This window comes from Bos taurus, chromosome 3, assembly GCF_002263795.3.
Source record: "Bos taurus isolate L1 Dominette 01449 registration number 42190680 breed Hereford chromosome 3, ARS-UCD2.0, whole genome shotgun sequence".
NCBI classification, from domain to species: domain Eukaryota; kingdom Metazoa; phylum Chordata; class Mammalia; order Artiodactyla; family Bovidae; genus Bos; species Bos taurus.
In genome coordinates, this window is record NC_037330.1 from 120,427,384 (window position 1) to 120,452,353 (window position 24,970).

Sequence of the window (24,970 nt, forward strand, 5' to 3'; positions counted from 1 at the left end):
AGAAGCAGAGCTGTGCAAGCCCAGGGCCTCGGGGTCTGGGAGCCCACAGAGGGGCTGGGGCCACACAGAGGCGCACCCTGATCCTGGCCTCAGAGACCCTAGAGAAGGTCAGAGCGACGGGACTCCGCCCGGGACCACGGCCCCCTCCTGGTGCAGCGCTTAAGACCCCTGTCATCTCTGCAGCCTGCCCGCCCTGGGAACCCATCTGTTTCCCGCTTGTCCTCGCATCACGACAGGACCCTCAATCCCGTCCACGGCGCTGGGGCTCACTGAGTGCTGCCCCTCGGGACCCTGCACACTGCGGGGAGGGGCCAGGGGAGGGGACCGGGGGCAGGGCGGTGCCCGAGCCCCACCAGCTCTGCTTGTCTGTGGCCCCAGGCCAGCAGCTCCGCCCCTAACGAGAGCCCAGGTGCTCAGGTCTCAGATCTGCGCCAGCTCCCTGCTAAGGGCCAGGGGCGGGGCTGAGTGGGGTCCAAGCCCACCTCCAGGGCTTCCTTGGCCGCCTCGCACTTCTCCTTTCGGCCGGAAATGACGATGATGTCGCACCTTCTGGGGGAGCCAGGCTCAGCCTCCTTGCCCTCTCTCCCCTCTGCGGCGTCCTCGCCGTTCTCGTGGACAGCAGGCTCCACGCTGTGCCCTAGGGACATGGAGGAGCAGCTCAGGCCGCGCACGCCCAGGGCCCAGCACCCCCAAGGTGCCTCGGGAGGACGGGATGGGGTGGGGGGCCGGGCCTCCACACCTGCCTCAGGGGCTGCAGGGGGAGGCGGAGCAGGGCCCGCTGAGAAGGGAGGAGACCACCGCCGGGCGGAGGTGGCTTGAGAACAGGACCGAATGGGGACGCGGTAACGCCTGCCCCTCACGTCAGGAGGACAGCACGCACAGTGCAAGCACGCTGGGGCTGACAGCGGCTGGCGGGGTCCAGGGGTTCCACACGGGAACCAGACGTGACCAAAACAACGAAAGGACACTCGTGGAGCAAGACAGCGTCCAGGAGACAGGAGCACAGACGCAGCCGCCCAAGGCAGCAGCGACCGGGCGGGCGGAGCCCGCCAGAGGACACAGGGGCACGCGGCTCTGAGCGCACGGGTCGCACGAGCCAGGCTCCCCGACGCCCCTCGAGTCCTCGTCCTCGCGAGGAAGCCGCGTGGGTGAGGGGTGGGCCTGAAGCGGACACACAGACGACTCAGAAAGAAAAAGCGTGCCGTGTGTAAGCCAGGTGGTGAGCGCAGACTCATCTCTACACCTTCCTGTGCAGCTCTTCTTTAACGTGAGGTTGTTTCAAAATTAGTGAACATTCGAGTGGAAAACGTAAACGCAACAGATATGGTTGAACTTGTAGCCCAAGCTCTTCTGAGGAACACAGGAGATTCACCTCCTCCCGCGCGGGAGGCTCTCCCGGGCCAGGTCACTAGCCGCTGGGAACCCTGAGGACGTCCGAAGGGCCCTTCATCTCCCTGCAACCACAACACCGCCTGCTCCGACAGGCCAGAGCGACCCTGAGCCTCTGGAAGCCCCCGGACAGCCGACAGGCCCCGCCTCCCCCAGCCAGGACCCACCTGGGTTCTCTTCTCTGTCTGGGAATTTAATTTGAACGTTATAGTCCCGGGTGATCTGCTGGATCTTGGAACCTTTAGGGCCCATGACTGATCGATGGAATTTCTGGGGTATGGTGCATTCTATGGTCACCTGGGCTTCCTGGGAGGAGACAGAGCAAAAAAGAGAAGTAAAGCCAAGGTCAGTTGCTCAGGGCCAAGTTCACGGCCACACCACTTCTGCCTCCCTCCCCCAAGGCCACTGGTCGCAGTGGCCCGGGGTAGGGCCACAGGGAGGCCCCCGCCCCGCCGCACAGCCAGGGGCCCTCAGAGGCTGGGCTCTGTCTGCCCTGCTGCGCCTTTTCCCTGGGTCTGACTCCCCACCCAGGAGGGGGCAGGCAGGGGCTGGGCCTGTGAGGGCAGGGAGCAACCGCCCGTCAGGGCCTGAGCCCGCCACGCTGGGGGCCCACCAGGTCCTCGATGATCTCCTGGATGCGCTTCTTGGCCGCCTCCACGCAGTCCTTGGCGCCCTTGAGGGTGACCTTGTCGCTCTGCGTGCCGGAGCGCGGGAAGCTGACCATCACCCCGCCGTACTCCTCGGCGATCTCCCGCAGCACCTGGCCTCTCCGGATGACGAAGTGGCGGTGGTGCTTGGGGTCCACCAGCATGCAGTCTTCAACCACGTTGTCCTGGGGCGTTGGGAAGGGTGCGGCATGAGCCCCCGCCCGCCCGCCGCCCGCCTCCCGGCCCAGCCCCGCCCGCCCAGCTCACCAGGTTCTGGATGAGCGCCTCCAGCTCCCGCTGGGCCTCCCTGACAGCATCCTCCTTCCCGATGATGGTGATCAGGTCCTGCTCGCGGTCCTCGGCCGCCGGGAAGACAATGCGCGCCCCGGTGCTGTCCCGCACCTTGCGGATCTTCCCGCCCCCTTTGCCGATGAGGAACTTGTGGTACTCGGGCTTGGCGCGGATGTCAACTGTGAAGCTCTTGGTTTGCTGCACAAACCAATCCAGCTTCGTTGGCCTGGTGCCGCCTATGCGGCCCCAGGGACAGCAGGGTGGGGGAGTTCTCCTCACACTGCCACCAACGACCTTCCAAACGGGGCTGCTCAGGTCTCACCGCGGACACCCAGACCAGGCAGCATGTGCCTTCCCTTCCCTGCACGAACGAGAACCCCAGTCCTGCCCCCAACAGCAGCCTGCGCCTCTGAAAGCTGTTCCCACCTCCCTCTGCAAGGGGACGTTGCGGGGAGGGCTGCACCCGCATAGCAGGAAGCCCACAGCCTGCCCAGAACATCTCCAGGCCTGGGCAGCCCCACACCGCCTGACCCCAGCCGACAGCGCCTCGTCCAGTGCTCACTCCCAGGGCTCCAGGTGACCCATGCACCCAGCTCAGAGACAGCCAAGCCAACCAAGGCCGTATCTGACCATGGAACCAGAGCCCAGGAGAAGTCCCGGACCAGTGACCTTGCTGAGCGATCCTCTGGCAGGGGGTCTGCAGAACTCAAGAGGACACTCCCCCAGGCAGACAAGCCCACAGTGGGCACTCTTTCCTTTTTCTTGTCGTGAAACCAGCCCCCAAGCTGAACAGCAAATAACTGAATTGTTATCTGTAAGTGCTGGTTTCACAAAACACCACTGAAAATCTTCAACTTTTCAGACACTTAAACAGCAGCATTTAAAAAAATCTAAGAGTCAGGGAGCCCATCCCTGCAACGTGATAAAAGGGTGCATCATCCCCAAGCAGGCCCACCCTAGAAACTCCAGGGTGGTCAGACACTAAACCAGCTTGTATTTATACCAGAGAAAGAAAAACCAGGCAAGCATCTCAACAGATCCCACACCTATTCCTGATAAAGACTCTCTGCAAACCAAGCACAGAAGGGACTTCCTCAGCTGGAAGAGCTGCCAAAGACCCAGCCCGCCTCACGGTGCGGCCAGCCAGCCAGGCTGTCTGCTCGCCACGCTGCCCAACAGCACACGGGCACAAGCAGCACCATCAAAGGAGACACGCAGGCGCGTATCAGCAAGGAGGACTGCAACCGCCATCCACAGACGGTGTGCTTCACAGAGAACACGCGTCAGAGTCCACAAGGAAAGGCGCTGGCACTAACAAGCGGGCTGCAGGCCAGAAGCACGGCCCGGACGCAGAACTCCAGTCTACGCCTATAAGCGCCACGAACGGAAACGGGTAAAAAGCACCATTTATAATTCCACTAAAAATCAAAAAAGACAAGCCAAACACAATGAACAAGATTTTCATGCTAAGAATGACACAGCACCAGTGAAAAATCAAGCAGTGTAAACCCTGGAGGACCCAAACTGTCGGGGTGGCAGTCCTCCGGGATCTGATCTTCAGACTCAACACAGCTCCAGTCGGGATCCAAGACAGACTTGCCCAAGACACTGACAGCCTGGTTCCAACGCACACGGGAAGGCAGAGAGCCCGGAGGAGCCGGGGCAGTTTCAACAAGCACAACGCTGAGGGCCCTGAGCTACCTTGCGGCAGTCACCCCCTGGCGTGCTGCTGAGACAGCGGAGGCCAGAAACAGCCGCAGGGGTGCTGAGACAGAGGGGCAGCGCGCCCGGGTCAGCGGAGGCCGAGAGGCGGTGCCTGGCGAAGGACATTCCTGAGTGGGGGTCCCATGAACGTGGGCCATTAACCCAGAACTACACGCGGAGACTTCCTGTACGCAAATCATACTCAGGAGGGAAAAGCCCCAAATAACGAGCCCAACAGCAAGTTTTCTCCACTGAACATGCAGGCCTCCGGCCTGGAGAGGCCCTTCAGGAGACACGCGCGTGTGCACAGATGTGCTCCCACCTGCCGCAGAGACAGGCTGTGCAGGCCCCCAGCGGGACGCGAGGGCAGACCGCCACGCTCGGCGCTCACCTTCTCCTCTGCCAGGTGCAGCAGCTGCTTCCGGGCCTTCTCCACGTCCGAGGACGGGCCCCTGATGACCACGGTGTCGCTGCCCGAACCCTCCACGGGGAAGTGGATGTGGACCCCGCCGCACTCCTCCATGATGGAGCGGATGAGGCGGCCCTTGGTGCCGATGAGCGAGTTGTGCAGTCGTGCGGGGATGGACACCTCCACCTCGGCGATGTTGGCCTGGAGTCACATGCAACACGAGGGAGCCTGTGAGGCCAGAAGGGCAGGCCCATCACAGAGCCCCAGGGCCGGCCTGCCCGAGCGCCCTGTAAGCCAGGACCCTGCCCCGAGTCAAGGCGGGACTGCGCTCTCCTCCTCCGGGCACATGGTGAGATGCTGGAGGCAGAGCCAGCAGCCCGCACCTGGCCCTGCTCCCGGGCAAGTCCCACACCAAGGACGCAACGCCGACTGTCCAGGGGGCCCTGCAGGCTCACGGTGGGATGCGCAGGGGGTGGGCAGCCGGAGCACTACAGGCTCACGGCGGGATGTGCAGGGAGCCTGGCTGCGCTGGGGAAGCCACTGGCTCTCGACTCGGCACTGTGACCCCACCTGACAAGTCTAAACACCAAGCCCGAAAGGAGCAAAGTGCTGTGAAATAACAAAGCCTGAAGACGCGTCACAGGAACGCAGAAAACACCTATTATACACCAAAGTAAACTTCGTAATATCTGGCATCCCATAAAAACAAACAGAAAAACTGGGCATGAAAAGAAATGAGAAAAAACGAGCCATCACGGGGATGAACAATGGAGAACAGCCCGAAATGAGACAGAGCCAGTGGCCCAGGACACTGAACAGCTATTTCCACGACGCTGCACGTGGTCCAGAAGCCAAAGGCAAGGCTGATGGTGTCAGGCATAAAACAAAGGGTCGAAGCTGAACTTGCAGAGGGGAGGACGACACGTGCAAAGTGACATAAATCCTACTGACTGTTGGTTTCTCTGGTCGGGTTTTCTTTCTTGGCCATCCTGCACGGCATGTGGGGTCTTATCTACATGCCCCAACCAGGGACTGGCCCGGCTCCCTTTGTACTTGCAGTGCAGTCTTAGCACCACCAGGGAAGTCCCCAAATCCTTCCGCATTTCAGGACAACTCTAAACTCACATATCCAAGAAGTCTGAGAAACTCCAAGCAAAGAAACACGAATGAAATGACACCAGGACACATGAGAACTTGCTAGAGACTGGGATCATCGTCAGACAAGCCAGCAGAGCAGAAACGGCAGGGCGACGCTAGCTGTCTTATGAGCCACACGGGACACACGCAGGCACGGGACAGGACGCCGCCCCCGGCCTGAGGCGTGGAGGCTGCCGGGGGCGCCAGGAGGTGCCGCCACCGCAGAAGGCGCTTCTTACAGAAACGCACGCTGTCACACCACACAGCCTTCCTATCACCAAGTGAGAGAGGTCAACTGGAAACGGCCACACGGCATCCCAACTGTGTGACGTTCTGGGAAGGCCGACCGTGGGGCCAGCGGAGGCTCAGGGGCCGCGTGGGCTCGAGAGGGAAGTGGTGGGCGGCTGGAGCCGGAGGTACGTCTACGTGCCAAGTACGTGCGTCCGGACGTTTCGTATTATTCGACCCTTCTAAAAGATAACTGGACATTTAAACACAAAAGGAAGCGTGTGGGCTTACAGCGTGCGGACAGCACAGCGGTGGTGTGCCCACCGTTCTCAGGCCCTCACCCTGCATTCCAAGCAGCACTGAGTCAGCCGAAGACGCCCCAACCCCTGGAGCAACCGCTGACATCACACAGGAAAACAGACAGGCCCAAAGAGGGAAACAGAGCCACGAAACCCCAGCCACAGGCCCGAAGCGGGGGGTGGAGCCACGAAACCCCAGCCACAGGCCCAAAGTGGGGGCTGGAGCCACGAAACACCAGTCGAAAGGGGGCCGAAGGAAATGACACAGACGGCAGACAGCAGCAGCTCCCAGCACGTGGCAGGGCGTCGCCAAAAGAACGGGGCGCAGGGGCAGGGGTGTGTGCAGAAGGACAGTGCACGCACTGGACCCCCAAGGGTGCTGTGGCGGGGACCCCTAGGAGCAGACACACAGTAAAACTCAAACTGCACTCTCTACACCGGCCTTTTCTTGCCTCTCACTCTCTCAAAAAACCCCCAAAGAGAAAGAAAGTGTGGGCTTCCCGGTGCCGGGGACAGGCGGCAGGCTGCTGGCCCGCCCGCGCCCGCCCCTTACCAGGTCCTTCTGGATGGACAGGATGCGGCTGCGGGCGGCCTCACAGTTGGCCCGCTTGCCAGTGATGACGATGGTCTCCGAGTTGCTGTTCTCTGCTGGAAGGTCGATTTTGGTGTTGCTTTCTTCCCGAATCTGCAAGGAGAGAGGCCTGTGAGGAGCGATGCCACCTCCCCCCTGGTCCCGCATTAAAACCTAGGCCAGCTCAGGGCAGGGCTCGGGGCAGGGCGGGCAGAGGTGAGGCGCGGGCAGATGCGCCGGCGGTCACCTTTTTAATGTTTGCGCCTCCCTTCCCGATGATGTTCTTGTGGAATTGCTTGAAGATCGGAACAGAAATCGAGTAGCTGTTTTCCACCTTAAAAACCAAGGATGGCACAATAGGTCGAGTGAAGCGACCCTCCCAGGCCCGAAGGCCAGAGGACGGGCTCCTGTGACGCGGACAGGCCAGGGCCCACTCCCCTCCCTGTCCGACCCCAAGGTCTGCCAGGAGGCAACGGAGCCCACAGCTGACTGACTAACCAGTGTGCCTGTCCGGCTGCTGCAGGGCCTGGTCAGAGGCCCCCACGCCCGGGGAAGGCGCCCTCACACCCACGGCTCACAGCCTGGACAGGCCCAGAGGCCACAACTCAAGCCCAGGTGTGAGCGCGGCACACACGAAGGAGGGTCGCGGGACTTCCCGCCACCCGGCAGCGCCTCCTGAGGGGGTCAAGCTGAGCCCCAGAAAACTGCCGGGAGCTCCCGGGCACTGGCCGCCCGCCCCCTCAGCACTTTCCAAACCACTTCCTCATGATCCAAGTTTTCAGAAAAACGACCAATCAGTAAACGATGCCTCATGCAACTAAGCAGACCCCTCTGCTTACCGGGTATCTGAGGACCCCCCAGGAAACAAAGTAACCTGCACGGCAAGGTGGTCCCCCACTGACCCCCACCGGACACGGAGGTCACAACCCTTTCTGCCGGTCTGAACGCTGAGGGCGGGCCGCCCCAGCACCCAAGCGTGCTCCCTGAAGCGGGTGCGGGGGACCCCCGGCCCCACACCACCCGAGACGCTGTTCCGACAAAAGATGGAAGTGCCCCTTACCAGGTCTGCCACCATCTTCTGCATGTATTTTGTGCATTTCTCCACCTCGTTCTTGGGCCCTCTGAGTTGAACAATATCGCTTTTTTGTGCTGGGTCTGGAAAGTTGATGATAACCTAGAACAAATGATCGGGAGGTCAAGTTCGATAATCAGCAAGGACTGGACCCCACAATACGGAGCCCCTTTTCCAACTGCCGATTAGACGGCGGTGAAGGGCGCCGCTGGGGACACTTTACCTCCGGGAATTTGTCCCGAATTTCACGGATCCGTTCACCCTTCTGCCCGATGATTGTGCGATGAAATCTCTGCTCGATGATTAGGTCCTTGGTACGCTCGTTCTCCTAAACACATGAGAGAGCACACTGAGGGGCCCAGGTGCAGCCCCGGGTGTCGCTCCGGGCAGAGCGCCCCACAGGGCCCCCGTGGTCTCCACCAGCGGCTGCAGCGCACGCTCTTGCGGGAGCCAGGCACAGCACAAAGCTGAGCGGGGCCCTCTACCCAGCAGCGAGCCCGCAGCACTCAGCCAGCGCATCTGCCTGCGGTTGGGAGCCGGGCCTCCTGCAGAGAGTGGCTCAGACGTTCCCCTGCATGGACAAGCACGGGAGAGGCTGCAAGCCCCGCGGCCCACAGCCTCCTCTAGGGGCTGGCTCCCCCGTCAGGGGAAACACTGCACAGAGGAGCGAGCAGAGCTGGGACGTGGGGACACGCCACCAGCCAAGCAGCCCCTGTCCACAACACCGGGGTTCCGGATCAGACATGTAGAGCAGGGAGACACCTGTCTGCTCCTGCGTGGAGGCTGCAGCTTGGTCTGGGGGAGGGGAGAGACACTCCCCCCTGCCCGCTGTGCAGACAACGCAGGCCATGAGCCTCAACAGCAGCTGCACGTGGGAACCAGTGGGGTGCCAGCACGCCCCTGCCGCTGGGCGCTGCATCAGGGAAGGCCACGGACCTGCCGCAGGGGCGCAGCGCGGGCTAGCCGGGCTTACCATGCGGGAGGCGAGCTCCAGCAGCTCCCGCTTGGCCTGCCGCACGCCCTGCGGGTCGCCCTCGATGCGGATCAGGCTGCTCTTCTCGCTGTCGGGAGGGATGCGCACGGACACCTTGCACTGGTCCTTGATCCTGTTTACTGGGGACACGGCAGACACCACTGGGCGCAGAGCCACCCTGCCCCGACCCAAGCCACTATCCACAGGCACAAGGGCGGGAGGCCTTCCCGCGCCCCACGAGGAGCCCTGACTGGTCACCACCCAGAGGGACCACACGCTGCTGCCTCCCTGAGAGCGTTCCACGCCCAGGGCAAGGGCCGCCCAGCACCCAAGCATGCTGGGCTGGGCGTGGCTGGGGCGTCGCTAATGTGGACAGAGACCACTGTGGCAGCTCATACTCCACAGCTTAGAAAAAATTACTCTCAAAAAGACACAGTAAAAAACAAGCCATGAAACCCAGAGGAGTCCACAGTACCTGAAGATAAGAGCACCCTCATTGATCCCCATGGAGCCACATGGGGGCCACGCTGTCTAGACAGACTTCAGCCCTCACTGTCTGCAAAACCAGTGATTGTTCAGCCCTCCTGTCACCCCGTCAACAGAGGCCCAAGCTTGCCCACCAGGAAACGGGGTCAGCGTTCTGCACGCTGGATAGTCAAGGGAAACCAAGCTCCTCAAAGGGGCGCCAAGCAGGGGCTGTGCACACGCAGACACCCCCGGGAGCTGCCCGCTCGGGGCGGTCTCTGTGGGGCGGGGCTGCTCTAGGCTGGTCCTCGCAGGACAAGAACCAAGGACACAGCAGACAAGCAGCAGAGTTTACATGAAATAAAATCAAGGTGAGCAAGTGAACCAGGAGAAAGCAGGGCAGACACCGTAGTGGCCTGTCCTTCCGGGAACAGAAACCAGGAGTCAGTGTCAGGACCTGCCCCCACCTTCTGTGAAGGTGAGTGCATGGGCCGGGCAGCAGCGACTCGCCCCTGCGGACTCTGAGCAAGCCAGGACCGTACAAGGCAGAGTTCAGGAGGGCAGGTTCACGGGGTGCCCCCTCTCCACCTGCAGCAGGGGTCACAGCCAGGGGCAAGCTGCTCAGGGCTGGAGAGCACCGTGGGGCCGCGCAGTCACACTGAGGGGAGGCGTGGGTCTTGAACCGTGCCCAACACCCGTGGACGCGGGCAGACCGCTCTCTCGGCGGCTGCCCGCTGGCCCACTCAGGGCTCGGTCCTCAGCTGAGGCTGTCCGCCCAGCAGGCGTGTGGTCACGTGGCGCCTGCGAGGGCCCTGGCGGGCAGAGCCCAGCCCTGCAGGTCTGGCTCAACGTGACGACACGGCCCCAGGCCCCTTCAGCGCTAGCCTCGGGGGCCCTGTCCAAGGCTCTGCACGGGACCCCCACTCACTGTTGGCTCCGCTCTTCCCAATGAGATGCCTGTGGAACCTGTGGTCGATGTTGATCTCCACGTAATCCATCCGGTTAATCTGCAGGGGCACACAGAGCAAGGCTGTGGGGACTGAGTCCAGGACACGCGCCCAGGTCTCCCCACAGATAGGCAGGCCGCCATGACCCAAGTCTGGAGGCCAGCGGCTGCCACCGCCCTGCTCCCTCAGCTGCAGGGCCCCCAACGCATCCTCCTTCTGGGCGTGGGCCCTCTCCCTGGGCCGTCCTGAACTCCGGGCCCTCCCCGGCCCTCCGAGGCCTTGATGGCTGTGCCTGCTCGGCCGGCGCTCGGGGTGCGGCTGGGGACCCCTTACCAGGTCCTTGACCATGGCCTCGATCTGCTCCTGGGCCACGCTGACATCCTCCGTGGGGCCTTCCAGTGTGATCCTGTCCTCGCCCTCCGTGAACTCGATGTGGACCTGCCGCACCAACACGCATCCAGCTGTGAGGACAGCACAGCGCAGAAGCCCCTCCGGAGCCCAGGCTGCCCTCGGGGTCCGTGGCCCACCCACAGGCTCCAGAACAGGTTGGGGGAGGGGGGTGTGGGGACTACTGTGGCTTTGGCAGGAACCACCCTGTGTCAACAGCAAGGCCCCCTGCGTGTCACCAGAACCACTGCAGAAGCACCCCAACACCACACTGCTCAAGCCACCCCACCCACGCCCCCTGGCCCGCGGGGACCAGGACTCTGAGCAAGACCGGAACAAGACACCACGCACAGGGTCCCTGCCAGGGTCACTAGATCTGCTGCCGCCCCCGGAGCACTGGGACTGGAGCACTGCGGGGCTTCCCCGGGCACTGGGACTGGGGGAGGGAGGGGCCTCCTCCGACCCCTCCACAGCCCAAGCACCCGCTCTGCGCCATAGGCTTCTCAGACGTAACTACTCACAATCACGACACTGTCACAGCTAAATGAGGTGCTTCTTGAGACACTGTCCCAAAGGAACATGGACATTTGAAAAAAAATGTGTTGTGCTCTCCCTGGTGACCGTGGGCCAGCTGACAATCACACAACAGCTCCTCTCTAAAACCCGCCAGTGGTCTTCAGAGGCACCCAGGACAAAGCGAGTGCCAGAGAGGGGACGACCCCACCCACCTGGCACGGAAGAGACCGGCCCCTCACCTTTGGCATCTGCTGAGTGATTTTGGCCAGGTTCTGCCCTTTCTTGCCGATGATGAAACGGTGGAGCCAGGAGGGAGCAGAGACGGAGGAGACGGTGAAACTGTTGGCCTAGGGAACCAGGAAACAAAGCCATGAGTCTGCGGAGTCTGCTCCCATGCGCACCAGGCTGGGGGGCTTGCCAGGGTGAGCGCCCCCTTCCCGCCCTGGTCCTCTGACCCCCGAGAGGTCACCTTGGCGTAGACTTCAGTCAGTGCCTGCCCCAGCTTCTCGGGCTCGCCTCGCAGTATCACCGTCTCGGAGGCGCTGTCCGAGGGTGGGATCTCCACGGAGACCCCGGTTCTCTCCAGGATCTCCTGCAGGGAGTTGCCCTTTGGACCGATGACGTACTTGTGCTGGGACTTCTTCACCTCCACTGCGATGGTCGTGGTCTTCTTTTTCTGAGGAGCAGCAGTGTGCACAAGGGTGTCAGCGCAGTGGACAGGACACAGGGCCCCGAGTGCAGCGACTGAGCCCTGTGCGAGGGTGGCGCCAGCCCAGCCCCGGGAGCTGCTTGTCACTGCCCGGGTCCTCGCCTCGGGAAGGTGGCTGCAGAGTTTACATCAAGCTGACTAACCACAGCAACCAGGCAGAGACCAATAGGCCACGTCCTCTTTCCAAAGCAAGGAGCCAGTTTCAGACCCCAGAGCCCACCGTCCCAGGCTCCCTGTTCCCTCAGAGGCCCGGTCAGCTGGGGGCAGGGTGTCCGCCGCAGGCAGGGCAGGGGAGCACAGGCGGAGCTGACCCCTGGGAAGCGGGTCATCTCGAAAAGGCCATGGACAGGGCGGGGCTGGTCTCTCCCTGCCCGGCAGGCTACCTTCTCCTCGTAAATCTTCTTGACGCGAGCCACGGCCTGAGCCAGCTGCTCCTTCTCGCCCGTGAAGACGATCTCGGTGCGGCTGACGCTGGGCGGCGGGATGTTGATGCGTGTCCCCGTCTCCTGCATGATCTCGCTCACCAGCCGGTTGTAAGGCCCTGCAATGAAGGGGTGGAACGCCTTCTCCACCTCAAGCCGCTCCACAGCACGCTTGTCCTGGGTGGGAGGGGCAGACATGAGGGCCGGCCTGGGAGTGGGGGGGGGGTGGGGTCTCTCTCTAACACGCACAGGCGGGAAGGGCAGGCGTGAACACCCAGCTAGGGGTCGCTGGGATCATGCCCACACCGTGATACACGCGCTGCTCACACACAGGCGGGAAGGGCAGGCGTGAGCGCCTGGCGAGGGCTCGCTGGGATCTCGCCCACACTGATGCGCGCACAGCACACGAACAGGCCGGCCTCACCTGCTCTGCAGAGATGAGCAGCACCTCGTGGCGTGCCTTCTCGATGCCCTCCTTGGTGCCCGTGATCCTGATCTGATTGCTGGCGTCATCCGGGCGCGGGATCTGGATCTTGGTTGCGGTTTTTAGCTCCAAGTCTTGCAGTTTCTCTCCATTTTTGCCAATTACAAAGCGATGGTGCTCTTTGGGAATGGCAACGGTTGCTGAAGCCTACGGCAGGAAAAGGACCAAAGAAAAAAACACTTGGAGGCTCCAGAAAAGCGGCTTTTCCACGGCACTCTCCCGTGTAGGGATGCCCGTCCCACCGCCTCCCGCCTCCCCGGCCTCAGGCCCTGCTTGAGAACAGGCTCAGCTGAAGTGTCACCTCTGGGCAGCGGGCCCCAGGGAGTGTGAACACAACCGGCCTCCCAGCTTCAGCTGTTGATTCTCTACCCGGCCCAGCCCCGAGCCTGTTTCCATCACGGTGGTGCCACACGCCAGGCAGGACGTGGCCAGAGAGCAGGGACATGCTGACTAACCAGGTTAGCTGCTGTTTCTGCAGCAGGATGCTCTTTCTGTCAGACATGAGCCCTGCATGTAGTTATACACTCTTCCTCCCTCTCTCTCACAACCGGTTAAAACAGACAACTCATGTGGGGAAAGAAAACAAAAATAATCGAAATCCTCAAACTGCCAGAAGTTCAGCCGCTTTCTGAGGTCAAGGGAAACTCTGGGAGGAGACAGAGGTGGCCACCCTTTCCCTATCTATACCAAAAGCAGTCATCAATCAAGAGGACTGTGAAAAAGAAAGAAGGAAAAGCACGGTGTAGGGTTCCCGACACTAGAGCAGCAGGAAACCCCAGAGCAGCCAGCCTTCCTGCTCCTCCAGGGATTGCACCTCAGAGCAGAGTGTGCAGCACTCGCAAAAGGAGCGTTGGACTCTATCACAGGCAATAACAAGATCCTCACTTCGCAAATGGCACAGAAGGTGGTGAGCAATTGAGGTTTATTCTAAAAATGGCTCAATATTAGGAAATCAATTTATATAATTCATTGTGTTTCTAGATCTAAGAAGAGAAAAACCAATCAAGTCTATAAAATTTAAATCCTTCCGTGACAAAAATTTGCATAAAAACAGAAACCAAAGAATATCTATTTTTAACACAAAGCACACACACACGCTCAACCCTGAAGCTGTGCTTGGGGGAGACGTGTGTGTCAAGGCCTGCATGCCCACCCCCTGCCCAGTGTTTCCCTCGAGAGGAGACATGAGAAAGCAGAGCAGATGCAGGCTGGACAGGAAGAGGCGCAAGACTGCGCACGAGGGAAGGCGGAAGGAACCACGACCTCACCTGACTGGCTGGGACAGGAAGAAAAATTAGCTATAACTCACACTGACAACACGTGGTTAGAAGACGCGACAGGAAGACCACCCGTCTCAGCGGTCAGGCACAGAACAGAGGCGGTGGGATGTGTGCCCCCCAGGTCAGGGCACAGCCCTGGGGAGTCTATCACCGCTTGGAGCAGAGAGCCGATGAGCATGCTCGCAGGGCAGAACAGAAGGGGACAGAAAGGACAGGACATCCTGGAAGCACCCAGTAGCTGCCCCCAACGCTGCCGTCTACAACCACGGCCACTGATGTAAACACCACCAGTGCACGGAGAGACGGGCCAGCGCAAGATCCAGGGACAGGCCCAGGGCGGCACGGAAGCGCAGGGCGCGATGAGACCTGCCACTGTGGGAGAGCTGTTCATCCACACAAATTCCACACAGATCAGGAAGGTAAACATAGCAACGTCTTTATAGTCATCTAAAAAATAAGGATAAACTTCCTTACAACCCTAAAGTAAAAGGAAACCTCCCTGCTGCCGCTGCTGAGTCGCTTCAGTCGCGTCCGACTCTGTGCGACCCCACAGACGGCAGCCCACCAGGCTTCCCTGTCCCTGGGATTCTCCAGGCAAGAGCACTGGAGTGGGTTGCCATTTCCTTCTGCAATGCACGAAAGTGAAAAGTGAAAGTGAAGTCGCTCAGTCGTGTCCGACTCTTCGCGACCCCATGGACTGCAGCCCCACCAGGCTCCTCCATCTGTGGGATTTTCCAGGCAAGAGTACTGGAGTGGGGTGCCATTGCCTTCTCCGGGAAACCTTCCTAGCAACAACTAAAAAAAAAAAAAACTTAATGAATTTGACCACATAAGAATGAAACTCACACAGCAAAACATACCAAGATCAAAACACAGACGGCAAACAGGACACCGCTGGTAACATACATTTCTGATGAAGGGCTTCCGGAGCACGCCCGGCCAGACGGACAACTCGAACTTGACGGCAGGGGGAGGAGGACAGATCGCGCACAGAGCAAAGGGGAACTAAGAGCATTCGCAGCCTTCCTTCAGCGCCCGAAGCCGGAGCACCGGGCGGCCCCAGCAAGGCTGTGGGCAGGCCAACGGAGGACACGCACACAGCGCCGAGGAGAGGGGCGTCTGGCTGCTTCAGCAAAACTCCAGACGAAGGTACCCTCTGGGCCGGCCTCTCACTGCTGGGAAAGCTCCCCCGAGACACGGTGGGCAAAACAGCAAACCGCACGTGCACGCACTGCTTGACTGGCACCCAGCGCCACGCGCCCGCGCGCACCCCAGCACACCCGGGCCCACGCGCCCGCGTGCACCCCGGCACGCCCGCGCGCACCCCGGCACGCCCGGGCCCATGCGCCCGCGTGTACCCCGGCATACCCAGGCCCGGCAGCGGTCTGGCGGCAGGAGCCACAGCCCGCCGCTGTGAGCGCCACGGGACCCGCTGCACCGGGAAGCAGCCTCCTGCCTCAGCGGAGGGACACACCCACAAAGACCCAGCATGGCCACCCAGCAGGGTGAACAGGGCCAGGGGGCCTTATACGGTGCTGACTTGGCAATCACAGGTTTAAGTACTTTAGAAAAAACTGAAAGCTTCCCAGGTGGCTCAATGGGTAAATAAAAAAACAATCTGCCCGCCAATGCAGAAGACCCAGGACGCGTGAATTCAATCCTTGGGTTGGGCAATCCCCTGGAGTAGCAAACAGCAGCCCACTCCAGTATTCTTGCCTGGAGAATCCTATGGACAGAGGAACCTGGCTGGCTACAATCCATGAGGTCAGAGAGTCAGGCACAACTGAGCATACAGGCTTAAAAAATGAAAATAAACTAAAAACAAATGAACCTAACTATGTATCCAGATAAAAGCACAACCTATGTATCAAGATGATAGCATAACCTTGATAGAGAATTACTCCAGTGATCTCAAGGCCCAAACATCTTCCATCTTAAATAGACACTTGAGTTTGAACTCCTGCAGCTTCCCACTGTGAAGCTCCAGGGCTCTGGGATATTCAGGCCTGTGGGAGCGGCAGTGAAGATCGGGTCACACATCTCTGGGTTAGAAATAAGGAAGTGGTTCAGATGAATGGATACGTCAGAAGGCGGCAGGGTGCCCACTGAAGGAGTTCCCACAGGTCAGAGACGAGGCAAGTTCTGCAGAAAACACAACTAATCAACACACCAGAAGTTCACCAAAAAGATGCACAGGCCAGAAGACACCAAAAAGATGCACAGGCCACCGGTGCAGACGCCGGGGCGCCACGGTGGCCTAAAAGCAAGGGGAGAGGACCAACGGCAGACCGTGCCTGCCCCACCTCAAAGTCCTGTCCCAGCGACGTGGGAGCCGAGGTCTCTGAGCCGCGTGAAGCTGGGTAGCAACGAGCAAGGCTGGCAGAACGACTAGACGAGAGGATGCCAGGCCATCTGAGGACTGGCAGGGGCACCACAGAGGCACCACCCATGTGCTTTCTCGCCGTACAGGGTGCACATGGAAGCAGCCAAGCCCCCAGATCTGCCCCCACTGCACAGGGAAAACGGGGGGCAGTGGAACAACATCTGTGCGGCCCCCAAAACAAACCAGCAGCATGAAGAAGAGGTGAGGAGGCCTGCTGAGGTATGAGCACGCGGGCAGCCTCAGCTGGACACGGAGGAAAAACCCAGCGGGGAAGGAGCATCTGAGATGAAGCGGGCAGCGCTCGCACCGCCGGGGCTGACGTGGGGACATCAGGAAACTACCATCGACTTTTAGACGTGAGTTAATGACGTGTTATATTCAGTGAAACACAAGAAGAGAGGGAGCCCACACAGAAGTATTTGCAGGAGAATGTGTCTGGGATCTGCTGTAAAGTAAAAGTGGGGGGCACGAGGGAGCAGGGCGGGAGGAACGCCTCAGATGCTCAATCAAAACCCACCTCAACACTCACCAGCCGGCAGAGCCGCCGGCACCAGCCACAACGTGCAGCAACGCAGACACATTTTCCACTCCCTACACCGAACAGGTGACAGACTCCCTGAAGGTGCCTTTCAGCTTTGAGTGTGAGAGCCCGGGGTTCCACAGCGCAGCGCCCCCACTAAGCCCCCCATGCATCAGCCTCCCATCTCTGAACCCCTACACCGAGACCAGCTCCCCCAAAGCTCAAGAGACTCAGCAACAGGTAGGAAGAACCCTCATTTCTAACTGAGCCCACCCAAAGCTCCGCCATACACTGTAATACACGTTCTCTGCATTCACCTCAGTTAAGGGAAAAACTCATCAATCGCTGATTTACTTCTTTATGACAATAGTTCTCCAATCAATTCCAAGTTCTGGTATCAGATGGCTGAGGACTACGGCACTGGTGATCTCCCAAGCCCGGGGTGGGGAGTGTGTGTTTAAGCAGCAGACATATTTGCTGGCCCTCAGAGCCAGAACTGGCTCAGCTGGCTCATCTACACATGCGTGTCCTCAGCCCACCGTCTGGGCCTTTAGCTGTTAGCTCCTGCACCTGCAGAGCAGAGCCGGTGGTGTCCTGGGCCCGAGTGAGCCACTGGGTTTCCACTAGCAGAGTCAGGAGGCTCCGAATGCTGCTGTCCTACCCCAGCCCCTCCAGCCCTGCCCAGCGGGGGAGAGTGCGATGGGCCGGAGCCGTACGCACAGGCCGGACGCCGTCCTGGGAGGCCTGCCGGGAGCGCACCTGAGTCTGCAGTCGGGCCACGATGTCCTTCCGGGCTTTCATGACGGCGTCCAGCTTCCCTGAGACCATGATGGACAGGCCCTGGTCTTTGGCGAGAGACAGCTCCAGGTGAGCGCCGGTTCTCTGCATGATCTCAAGGCAGATTTTTGCTTGTTCACCTTCTCCAAACTGGTTCATGTCCTTGTATTTCCTCTCCTCCAGTGGTACATGGAACACCTGCTCAGAAAAGGTCAAAGAGGGAAGGTTAAGAGGGGACAGAAAAAGTGTCTAGGAACCGAATATACGGAGTAAAGAACACGGGTCTGTTTAGTCACTGTAACCCCTCCTTACTGCTCCAAGGTCTAGGAGGAAAGTCAAGAGACCAACAGGAAGTGCCCAAGGGCGGGGGGCTGCTGTCTCAGTGAAGTGGAAACCCCCCACCCCAAGTACAAATAAAGACAGGGGACATCACGCAGCAGGGGGCAAGGTCAGCGGAGGCAGTGAACTGGGAGGTGGGCAGGCTAGGAGCGTGGGCGACAGGGAGGGCCTGGCTGGCCACGTCGGGGGGCGCCAAATGGAGGAGGGGCGTGTGCAGTGGGGGAGCAGCGGGGACAGTGGGCGCGGGCCCCTGCCCACCCTGGGGTAGGACGAGAAGACGGCGCAGGCTCCACAGGAGGACGTGTTCTGACCCACGTCCTGGGCTGGGCGCAGGGTTGGGGGAGACTGACTGAACCCAGAGGCCCCTTTTCACACCCAAAGCAATCTCATTTGATGTTCAAGAACCCTCTTGGGATCTCTCTGGTGGTCCAGCGGTCAGGCTTCTCTGCTTTCACTGCCAAAGGCCCGGGTTCAACCCTGGGCAGGGAATGAGGAAGCTGCAAGCCTCTTGGCCAAAACCAAAACCAACCCAACTGCTTCCCCTCAGCTGCTGCGGCTTCCCACGTGGAGCGGCAGGTGAAGTGGGATAGAGCATCTACCTGAGTGATGACGGAAGCCTTGATGGGCCGGATCTTGTTACTCCAGGCGCCAGCAGGCTCCTGGGCATTTTCCAGGCAGGCTGCTTTCTCGGGCAGTGGGGGGAAGGCATCCTTGTAGGTTGGAGGGTCGCTCTCCTCTTCGGAAGTTAAAGTGGCAACTGGACCAGCCAACACAGATCAAGAGTATTAGACGGAGAAAACACCAGGAGCGCTTTAATGCCAAAAAGAGACAGCACTAGCGGCTGACAACGACCCCTCACTCAGCCACAGGGCAGGCGCCCAAGGCTGGCAGGCTCAGCACCCTCAAGGTCAGCGTGTGCACTGGCCGGGCCACTCTGAACCTGAGGGCACCCCTGCCCCTGCACAGCCTCCCCGGGAGTCTCAGCTCAGACCCTGGGCCCCACAACTCCCTGTGGGGTGAGCTCCTGGAAGGCAGGCCTTGGCACAGATTTTTCATCCCTCAAGACTGTTCTAATCTTGTATTCTTAAAAACAAATCCCATCCCCCCCAACACCTGGCACATGGCCAGCTCTTAAACCTGCAGGAGAAAACAAGTCTGCGGCTCCGACTGCCCGCAAGGACCCCGAGGCAGACTCCAGCCAGCGCCCAGCGCCATAGGCGATGTTGGAAGGGCTCTCGCGGGAACAGCTGTCTCTGCGCCCCCGCCATCCACAGGGAATACCCGGGGGCGGAATCAGGGCCCCTGCACCACCTGCTCCACCCACAGGCCCTCCCGTCCACATGCTGACCCACCAACACCTCCACGCCAGCGGGAATGTGCCTGTCTGGGTGACGCCCGGAGGTCCCGGGCTGGGTGGTGTCTAGCAACGGCAGGGGCCAACAGCAGAGGGATGACCTCTGGGGTCAGGCAGGCCTGTGTCTGACTCTGAGGTCACCACTCCCAGCCATGTGGCCAGGCTGCCCTGGGGGCCAGGAAAGGCTCCATGTGAACAGCTGCTGGAGCCCGGCAGGGCCTGCTCCCTCCCCGGGCAGATTCGGACCCCACAGGGTCTTTGATCACACGGCAGACCCAGCCTGCAGGCACCGAGGACCAAGCAAGCGGCCGGTTCTGGCCTCCACTGCCTGGAGATGAGCGGCTCGAAATGCAGTTGCTGTGACTGACGAAATACATCTTTACTTTTATTAAACTTTAGAACTGATACTCAATCCCATTACTGGAAAACTTTTAAGGAGTGTTAGGAACAACAACGGAGAAGGCAATGGCACCCCACTCCAGCACTCTTGCCTGGAAAATCCCATGGACGGAGGAGCCTGGTGGGCTGCAGTCCATGGGGTCGAGAAGAGTCGGACACGACTGAGCGACTTCACTTTCACTTTTCACTTTCATGCATTGGAGAAGGAAAGGGCACCCCACTCCAGTGCTCTTGCCTGGAGAATCCCAGGGACGGGGGAGCCTGGTGGGCTGCCGTCTATGGGGTCGCACAGAGTCAGACACGACTGAAGCGACTTAGCAGCAGCAGCAGGAACAACAAAGAGTAGAACAAACTACTCTTTCAACTGAAAATTTTATAAAAACTAAGTCCAGGTGAAGGGCTTTGAATGAACACGGAGCCCTCAAATCAAGTTGTCCTGCAGCCACAAATACGCATCAAATTCTGAAGGGACAGAAAAGACTGTCAGGCAGGAGTTTGCGCGGCTACACTAGAGACACTGAGACCCATGGCCCGCGTGTCCCGCCCGCGTCTCCTGACAGCCTGGCGTCCATCTCTGCCGCCGTCCCGGGCCCAGCTCAACACGAGGGCGAGAAGAATGCTGAAAGACCACGAAGGACAGACCCCTGGCTGCCACACTGGCCACGTTTGGAATCTGCCGTCGATCCGTCCGCCACCCATGGCCATCTCACGCTGCAGACAAGAGCAGTGCAAACAGCCCACAGCACTGCTGGGCCCAGGCCTGCCCACAGCACAGGGCGCAAAACACCTCTGCAGAGGCCCCACGGTTACCAGCAGAGTGAGGAGGCGCCTCACCTTTGATTTGTTGCGGAACCAGTCCACTGCGGTGTTCAGCAAAGCTCTCCTGGGTCAGAACTGCAACGGAGCTCATGGTTGGTCTCAGGCCGCCACTTGATCCGGGTGAGCCACTGCGGGGGGGGGGGGGGGGGGGGTCAGAGGCAGGCCTGGGGTGTCCACCCAGGGGCGTGCGCAGCCAAGGACAGCATCGCTTCACCGGCAGGGGACACCCAGCTTCCTGAGCCAGCAAGGCCAACCTGAGGGGCTCCCAGACTACGACTGGGGGACAGAATGGAGAACTGGCTCCCTGCCTGGGATGGAGCAGACGCAGGCTCTGGCTGACAGGTTCAGCACAGGACCCCGTGGGCCGCAGAGACCCCGTCTGAACCCCTGCCCCACATGGGCCCCCCCTGGCCCCAGCCCCAGATCCACCCCAGGGGCTCTGGTAACAGCAGTCTCAGTTACTTGGTTAATCTGCTGTCGCCACACCTCCTGATGCTTATGAAATGCACGGTAGGACAGGAGCTACAAGGAGCCTCGAGAGCGCAGCCTCCCTGCTCTGGGGACAAGTGTGGCAGCGCGGACACCTCCCAGCGGTGGGGGGACTCAGGCGGCGGCGGAGAGGCCAGCCAAGGGCACACAGCTCTGCCGTCGGGCAGGAGCCCCGCAGTCGGCCTCCAGACCCCACCTGGAGCGGCCCCGGGACCTGGGCACACTGCTCTCAGAGCCACAGCGCCTGTGCGGAAAAGGGGCTCAGTGGCGTGGGGGAGCCCCTCCCCAACTCCACCTGCGCCCCCAACACTAGTGCACAGAGAGGAGCACCCTTGCTCACAAATCGCGCCCCCAGGGTTTCTGCGCCAGTGAGGCAAAACATGTAACAGGGTCAAGTCATTTTTAGTGAGTTTTTTCCCATCCTTTTTACAATTCAGTAAGACCCCTCCCCAAATTAAAAAAAAATTAAGCTCTGGAAGCAAGGTCCAAAATCAGATACTCTCAGCAAACCCAAAAGGAGAAAAGATTGAAAGTCGATGGAAACCAGATGGCCCATCCACCAGAAGGGCACAAGTGTACGCTCCGCTCTACACGGGGAGGTGAGCAACAGGGCTCCTCTCTGAAGAAGGCTGGAAGCTTCAGGATGATACACAGTGAAAGGGCACTCTCACAGCCCAGGGCCAGGAGGCCTGGAGGCAGGACACACTCACCAGCAAAACGGTCGGTAGCCAGGAGGTCCGTCCTGAGGTCGCCTCTGTCAGCCTGCCAGCTTCTGCCGGTGTGGGGCAGGAAGAGGGAGACGGCAAGGAGAAGACCAGAGGCACGTTACTGATCCGCACCCGACAGCCCAGATCCTTTCCTCTCAACCAGAATAGGGCGAGGTGTTATTTATTTGCACTTGGCTACTAACTAATACTAGGAAAATTTCTTGGGGCAGGAAAAAAAAAAAAAAGGAAGAAGCCCTTCCATTAGGCCATGCGCTTCAGACAGACACAGGAGTGAAGCCTGAGCTAGAGCTGCAGAGGTGACTTCCCAGGACCCAGAGAGTGATCCCTTTAGTACCTCAACTTTTACATGTAACCATTTCCAAGTAAAACTCTCAAAAAACTGCTGTTTGTTCCCCTGGGGGTGAACATTTTCTCCTGTCCTCCTCTTGCTCGGCTCCGCTGAGCCAGAAGGGAAAGGATCTGCAACACCGTCCTGACGGAGTGAGCTCGCCGGGCCGAGGCGCTCCTCAGGGAGACCGAGGGCTACTATCTAAGGGCGCAGGTGTCTTTGGTGGTTACTTTGTTCTTGCTGTTACCCTGTAAAAGTCCTTGAGTCCCTTATAATCCACTGGGGATTTAGAAACCAGGCCATAAAACAGCAGGGCTAGAAAGAACCTTTAAAGGCCATCCTGGGAGGACCCAAAACTGCCCAGTGAGGAAGGAGGGTGTGGGTCACCTTGCCGCGGGGGACTTCAGGATGGCGAGGCTGCCAGGTAGGTGGCTGGCCGCTCTGCGCAGGCCGCATTCACTTGACAAGGTGGCCTTTATGGCGTGGGTGGGCACGGTCCAGAACGGGGGCGTTAACAGCAGTGACAAGAGTGCCTGCCGAGCTGGAGAGCAGCACCTCCAAACTCACTCATAACACAGGTGTGCTCAGGGGCTGGGAAGCCGGTGCACAGCCGCTGGGGTTGCGCCAGTGACTCTGGATTTAAAAGGTCTCAATGTCCCAGCTGGGGACACAGACCTGTGGTATTTCAGGATTTAAAAACTACAAAAACCAAAAATCCTTTAAACGTAAGGACTTGAGTCACATGGGGGAAGTTCTGTGAGCCAGAGGCCAGCCCCTCTCTGCAGGCCCAGTCCCATCAGACACACACGACACGTGGCCCTCAAGGGGGGAGGGTGGATACAAAATGACCGAGGCCATTTTATTTACAGACAAATTCTAACCGGCAGGTCTCAATGACTAAGGCAAGGAAGAAAGAAAACCTTTCCATTAAATCACACTGACAGAGACACTCACCCACACCGGCCTCTGGCAGAGGTGAAAGGTGAGCTGCCCTGGGCCCCCCGGCCCTGTCAGCCCACCCAGACCAGGACGCGGGTGCTCTGGGAAGCGCCACTGACACCGGGACCCGGGGCCCACCCACTCTCCAGGCAGCCCTGAGCTTCCTGACTTTCCACCTGAAGAGCCTCCCACACCCGGCGCCGACAGCGTCTCAAAACCCACTCACACCTGCCCTCTGAGAGGCGGGTTCGCCCTCGAGGCCGCCCCGATGCCAGGCCAGCCTCCTGGCCTGCCGCCGACCAGCCCCTGCCTTCCCGGACAGGGCAGGCTGCGCAGCGGGGTGGCCACCGCCACGTCCGCTCGAGCCACAGGGCAGCGCCAGCCCCACCCCACACCTGGAGTCACACACCAGGCCACTCCTGCGGCTCGCTGTGGAGGCCGCTCGTGCTCGTCCCAGCCAGCTGCCCTACTGACCCTCAGTCCACGAGGCTCAAGGAGGGATAGCCTATCAGAGCCCCTAATGCCCTCACATGTGCACAGGCCCTCGGGCAGTCAAGCGCACAGAGTGGACCCACAGAAAACTCCAAGCTGGTTTGACAGGATACACTGGTCTCTAGTCTGTGCATTTCGAGCGGTGGTTGTTACAGCTGGTGGTGAATGGACCACAGTGAGCCTCAGGTGAACATCAGGTCTGATCTCAACAAAGCAGGCTGTTGTTTTTCTTATAAACGTCTCAAGATCCCGTCTTTGAAGAATTCACCTTAGAGCTGACCTGATGAACCGTGTGCAGATCTCAGCCCTGAGGCGCTGGGCCATCACCAGCCCTCCTGCTATGCCCCCTCCCAAGAAACTGTCCCCTGCAAAACGATACCCATCCCCGGAGGTCTTTCAACCCCCTCTGAGCCTTCCTGGCGGGTGACGCCTCTACCTGGGTGCCCTCACTGGCCATCCCAAGTCCCAGAAGACCTTAATGAGGCGCAGAAGCCAAACATAGCTGTTGCAGGTCCTCACTGGGCTGCATGCTGCCACTCCAATCAGGACTGAAAGGGACCCTCGTATCTGAGCGATGCTGCGGGCGGCTGGGCCGCCGTGCTCCCCTTGGAGCTGTCAGAACACTCCGTCTGCTTCTTCCCCCAGAGAGCAGGCCCACCTTCCCCACCAGACTCCTTCAGGCACGGGAAGCCAGTTCAGTCCCCAGCTATGACTCCATTCATCACTGGGGTGCTCTCAACGCCTCCAAAACGCCCCGTCCCTCCATCACTGTGGGTGCTCTCAATGAGTTTCCCCACGGGAAGCATTCAGGCCCACCCAATGCAGATCTCAAACCACCCTTAGCCTGGACTTTAGTCTTGTTTCTCAGAGTATAAATACCCACAGCAAAAACCCACATTTCAAAATGGAACTTTGTAAGAAGCAGAACTAGAGCCAAATAAAGAAGGCTAGACAGAAGCAGATTGCTCTCTCTGCTACCCCCTGCCCAGAGTGGGCTAGCACTCCCACAGGATGGATGGGCAGGCACCCACCTCCCCACGGGAAGTCATGGCATATGTGAAGATGTCACATAGGTTTGGTCCTAATGAAGGTACAACAGACAAATCTTTAAGAGAAAGATTTTTTTTGCTTGTAACCAAGAAAATATAAGCTGATCCCCTTGTATATTTTCAATTACACATTCAAAAGAAAGTCTTCTGCAAAGGGAACTCAGGAGCGGTAGTCCAGAAAGAACTTTTTCTCAGCCAGCGAATGCGACCTCAGCGCTTCCTGTACCTCCTGGGCAGGACTGAGAGCGGAGGACACCAGGAAACCCGGGACACCCAGGACTTCGGTCCTCCTCCTACAAAGTTACGATTCTTTGCTCTGATCCCCACAGCAAGCTTGTAAGGACGAGGCTTTTCAGAGCGCTTTCAGGAGACAGAGCAAACTTGAGAGGAAGCAGCCCGGCTCGCACGGCCGCGGGAGGGACTC

General features: G+C 59.8%; 1 protein-coding gene across 2 annotated transcripts in view; it reads right to left on the bottom strand.

Moving 5' to 3' along the window:
- HDLBP (high density lipoprotein binding protein) overlaps positions 1 to 24,970 on the bottom strand; it is a 58,684-nt gene that overhangs the window by 3,491 nt on the left and 30,223 nt on the right. For both annotated transcript variants that reach the window (XM_024990356.2, XM_024990357.2), the window contains exons 2-21: positions 21,721 to 21,782; positions 20,537 to 20,649; positions 18,549 to 18,706; positions 17,593 to 17,808; positions 12,591 to 12,797; positions 12,128 to 12,343; positions 11,505 to 11,711; positions 11,275 to 11,382; positions 10,466 to 10,570; positions 10,114 to 10,192; positions 8,721 to 8,860; positions 7,971 to 8,075; positions 7,736 to 7,849; positions 6,923 to 7,009; positions 6,658 to 6,789; positions 4,423 to 4,641; positions 2,304 to 2,525; positions 2,003 to 2,221; positions 1,557 to 1,695; positions 483 to 637 (exon numbers count right to left, since the gene is read on the bottom strand). In XM_024990356.2, the coding sequence (XP_024846124.1) occupies positions 483 to 637; positions 1,557 to 1,695; positions 2,003 to 2,221; positions 2,304 to 2,525; positions 4,423 to 4,641; positions 6,658 to 6,789; positions 6,923 to 7,009; positions 7,736 to 7,849; positions 7,971 to 8,075; positions 8,721 to 8,860; positions 10,114 to 10,192; positions 10,466 to 10,570; positions 11,275 to 11,382; positions 11,505 to 11,711; positions 12,128 to 12,343; positions 12,591 to 12,797; positions 17,593 to 17,808; positions 18,549 to 18,706; positions 20,537 to 20,612 (2,904 nt within the window). In that variant the 5' untranslated portion in view covers positions 20,613 to 20,649; positions 21,721 to 21,782. The remainder of the gene's footprint in view (positions 1 to 482; positions 638 to 1,556; positions 1,696 to 2,002; positions 2,222 to 2,303; positions 2,526 to 4,422; positions 4,642 to 6,657; positions 6,790 to 6,922; positions 7,010 to 7,735; positions 7,850 to 7,970; positions 8,076 to 8,720; positions 8,861 to 10,113; positions 10,193 to 10,465; positions 10,571 to 11,274; positions 11,383 to 11,504; positions 11,712 to 12,127; positions 12,344 to 12,590; positions 12,798 to 17,592; positions 17,809 to 18,548; positions 18,707 to 20,536; positions 20,650 to 21,720; positions 21,783 to 24,970) is intronic.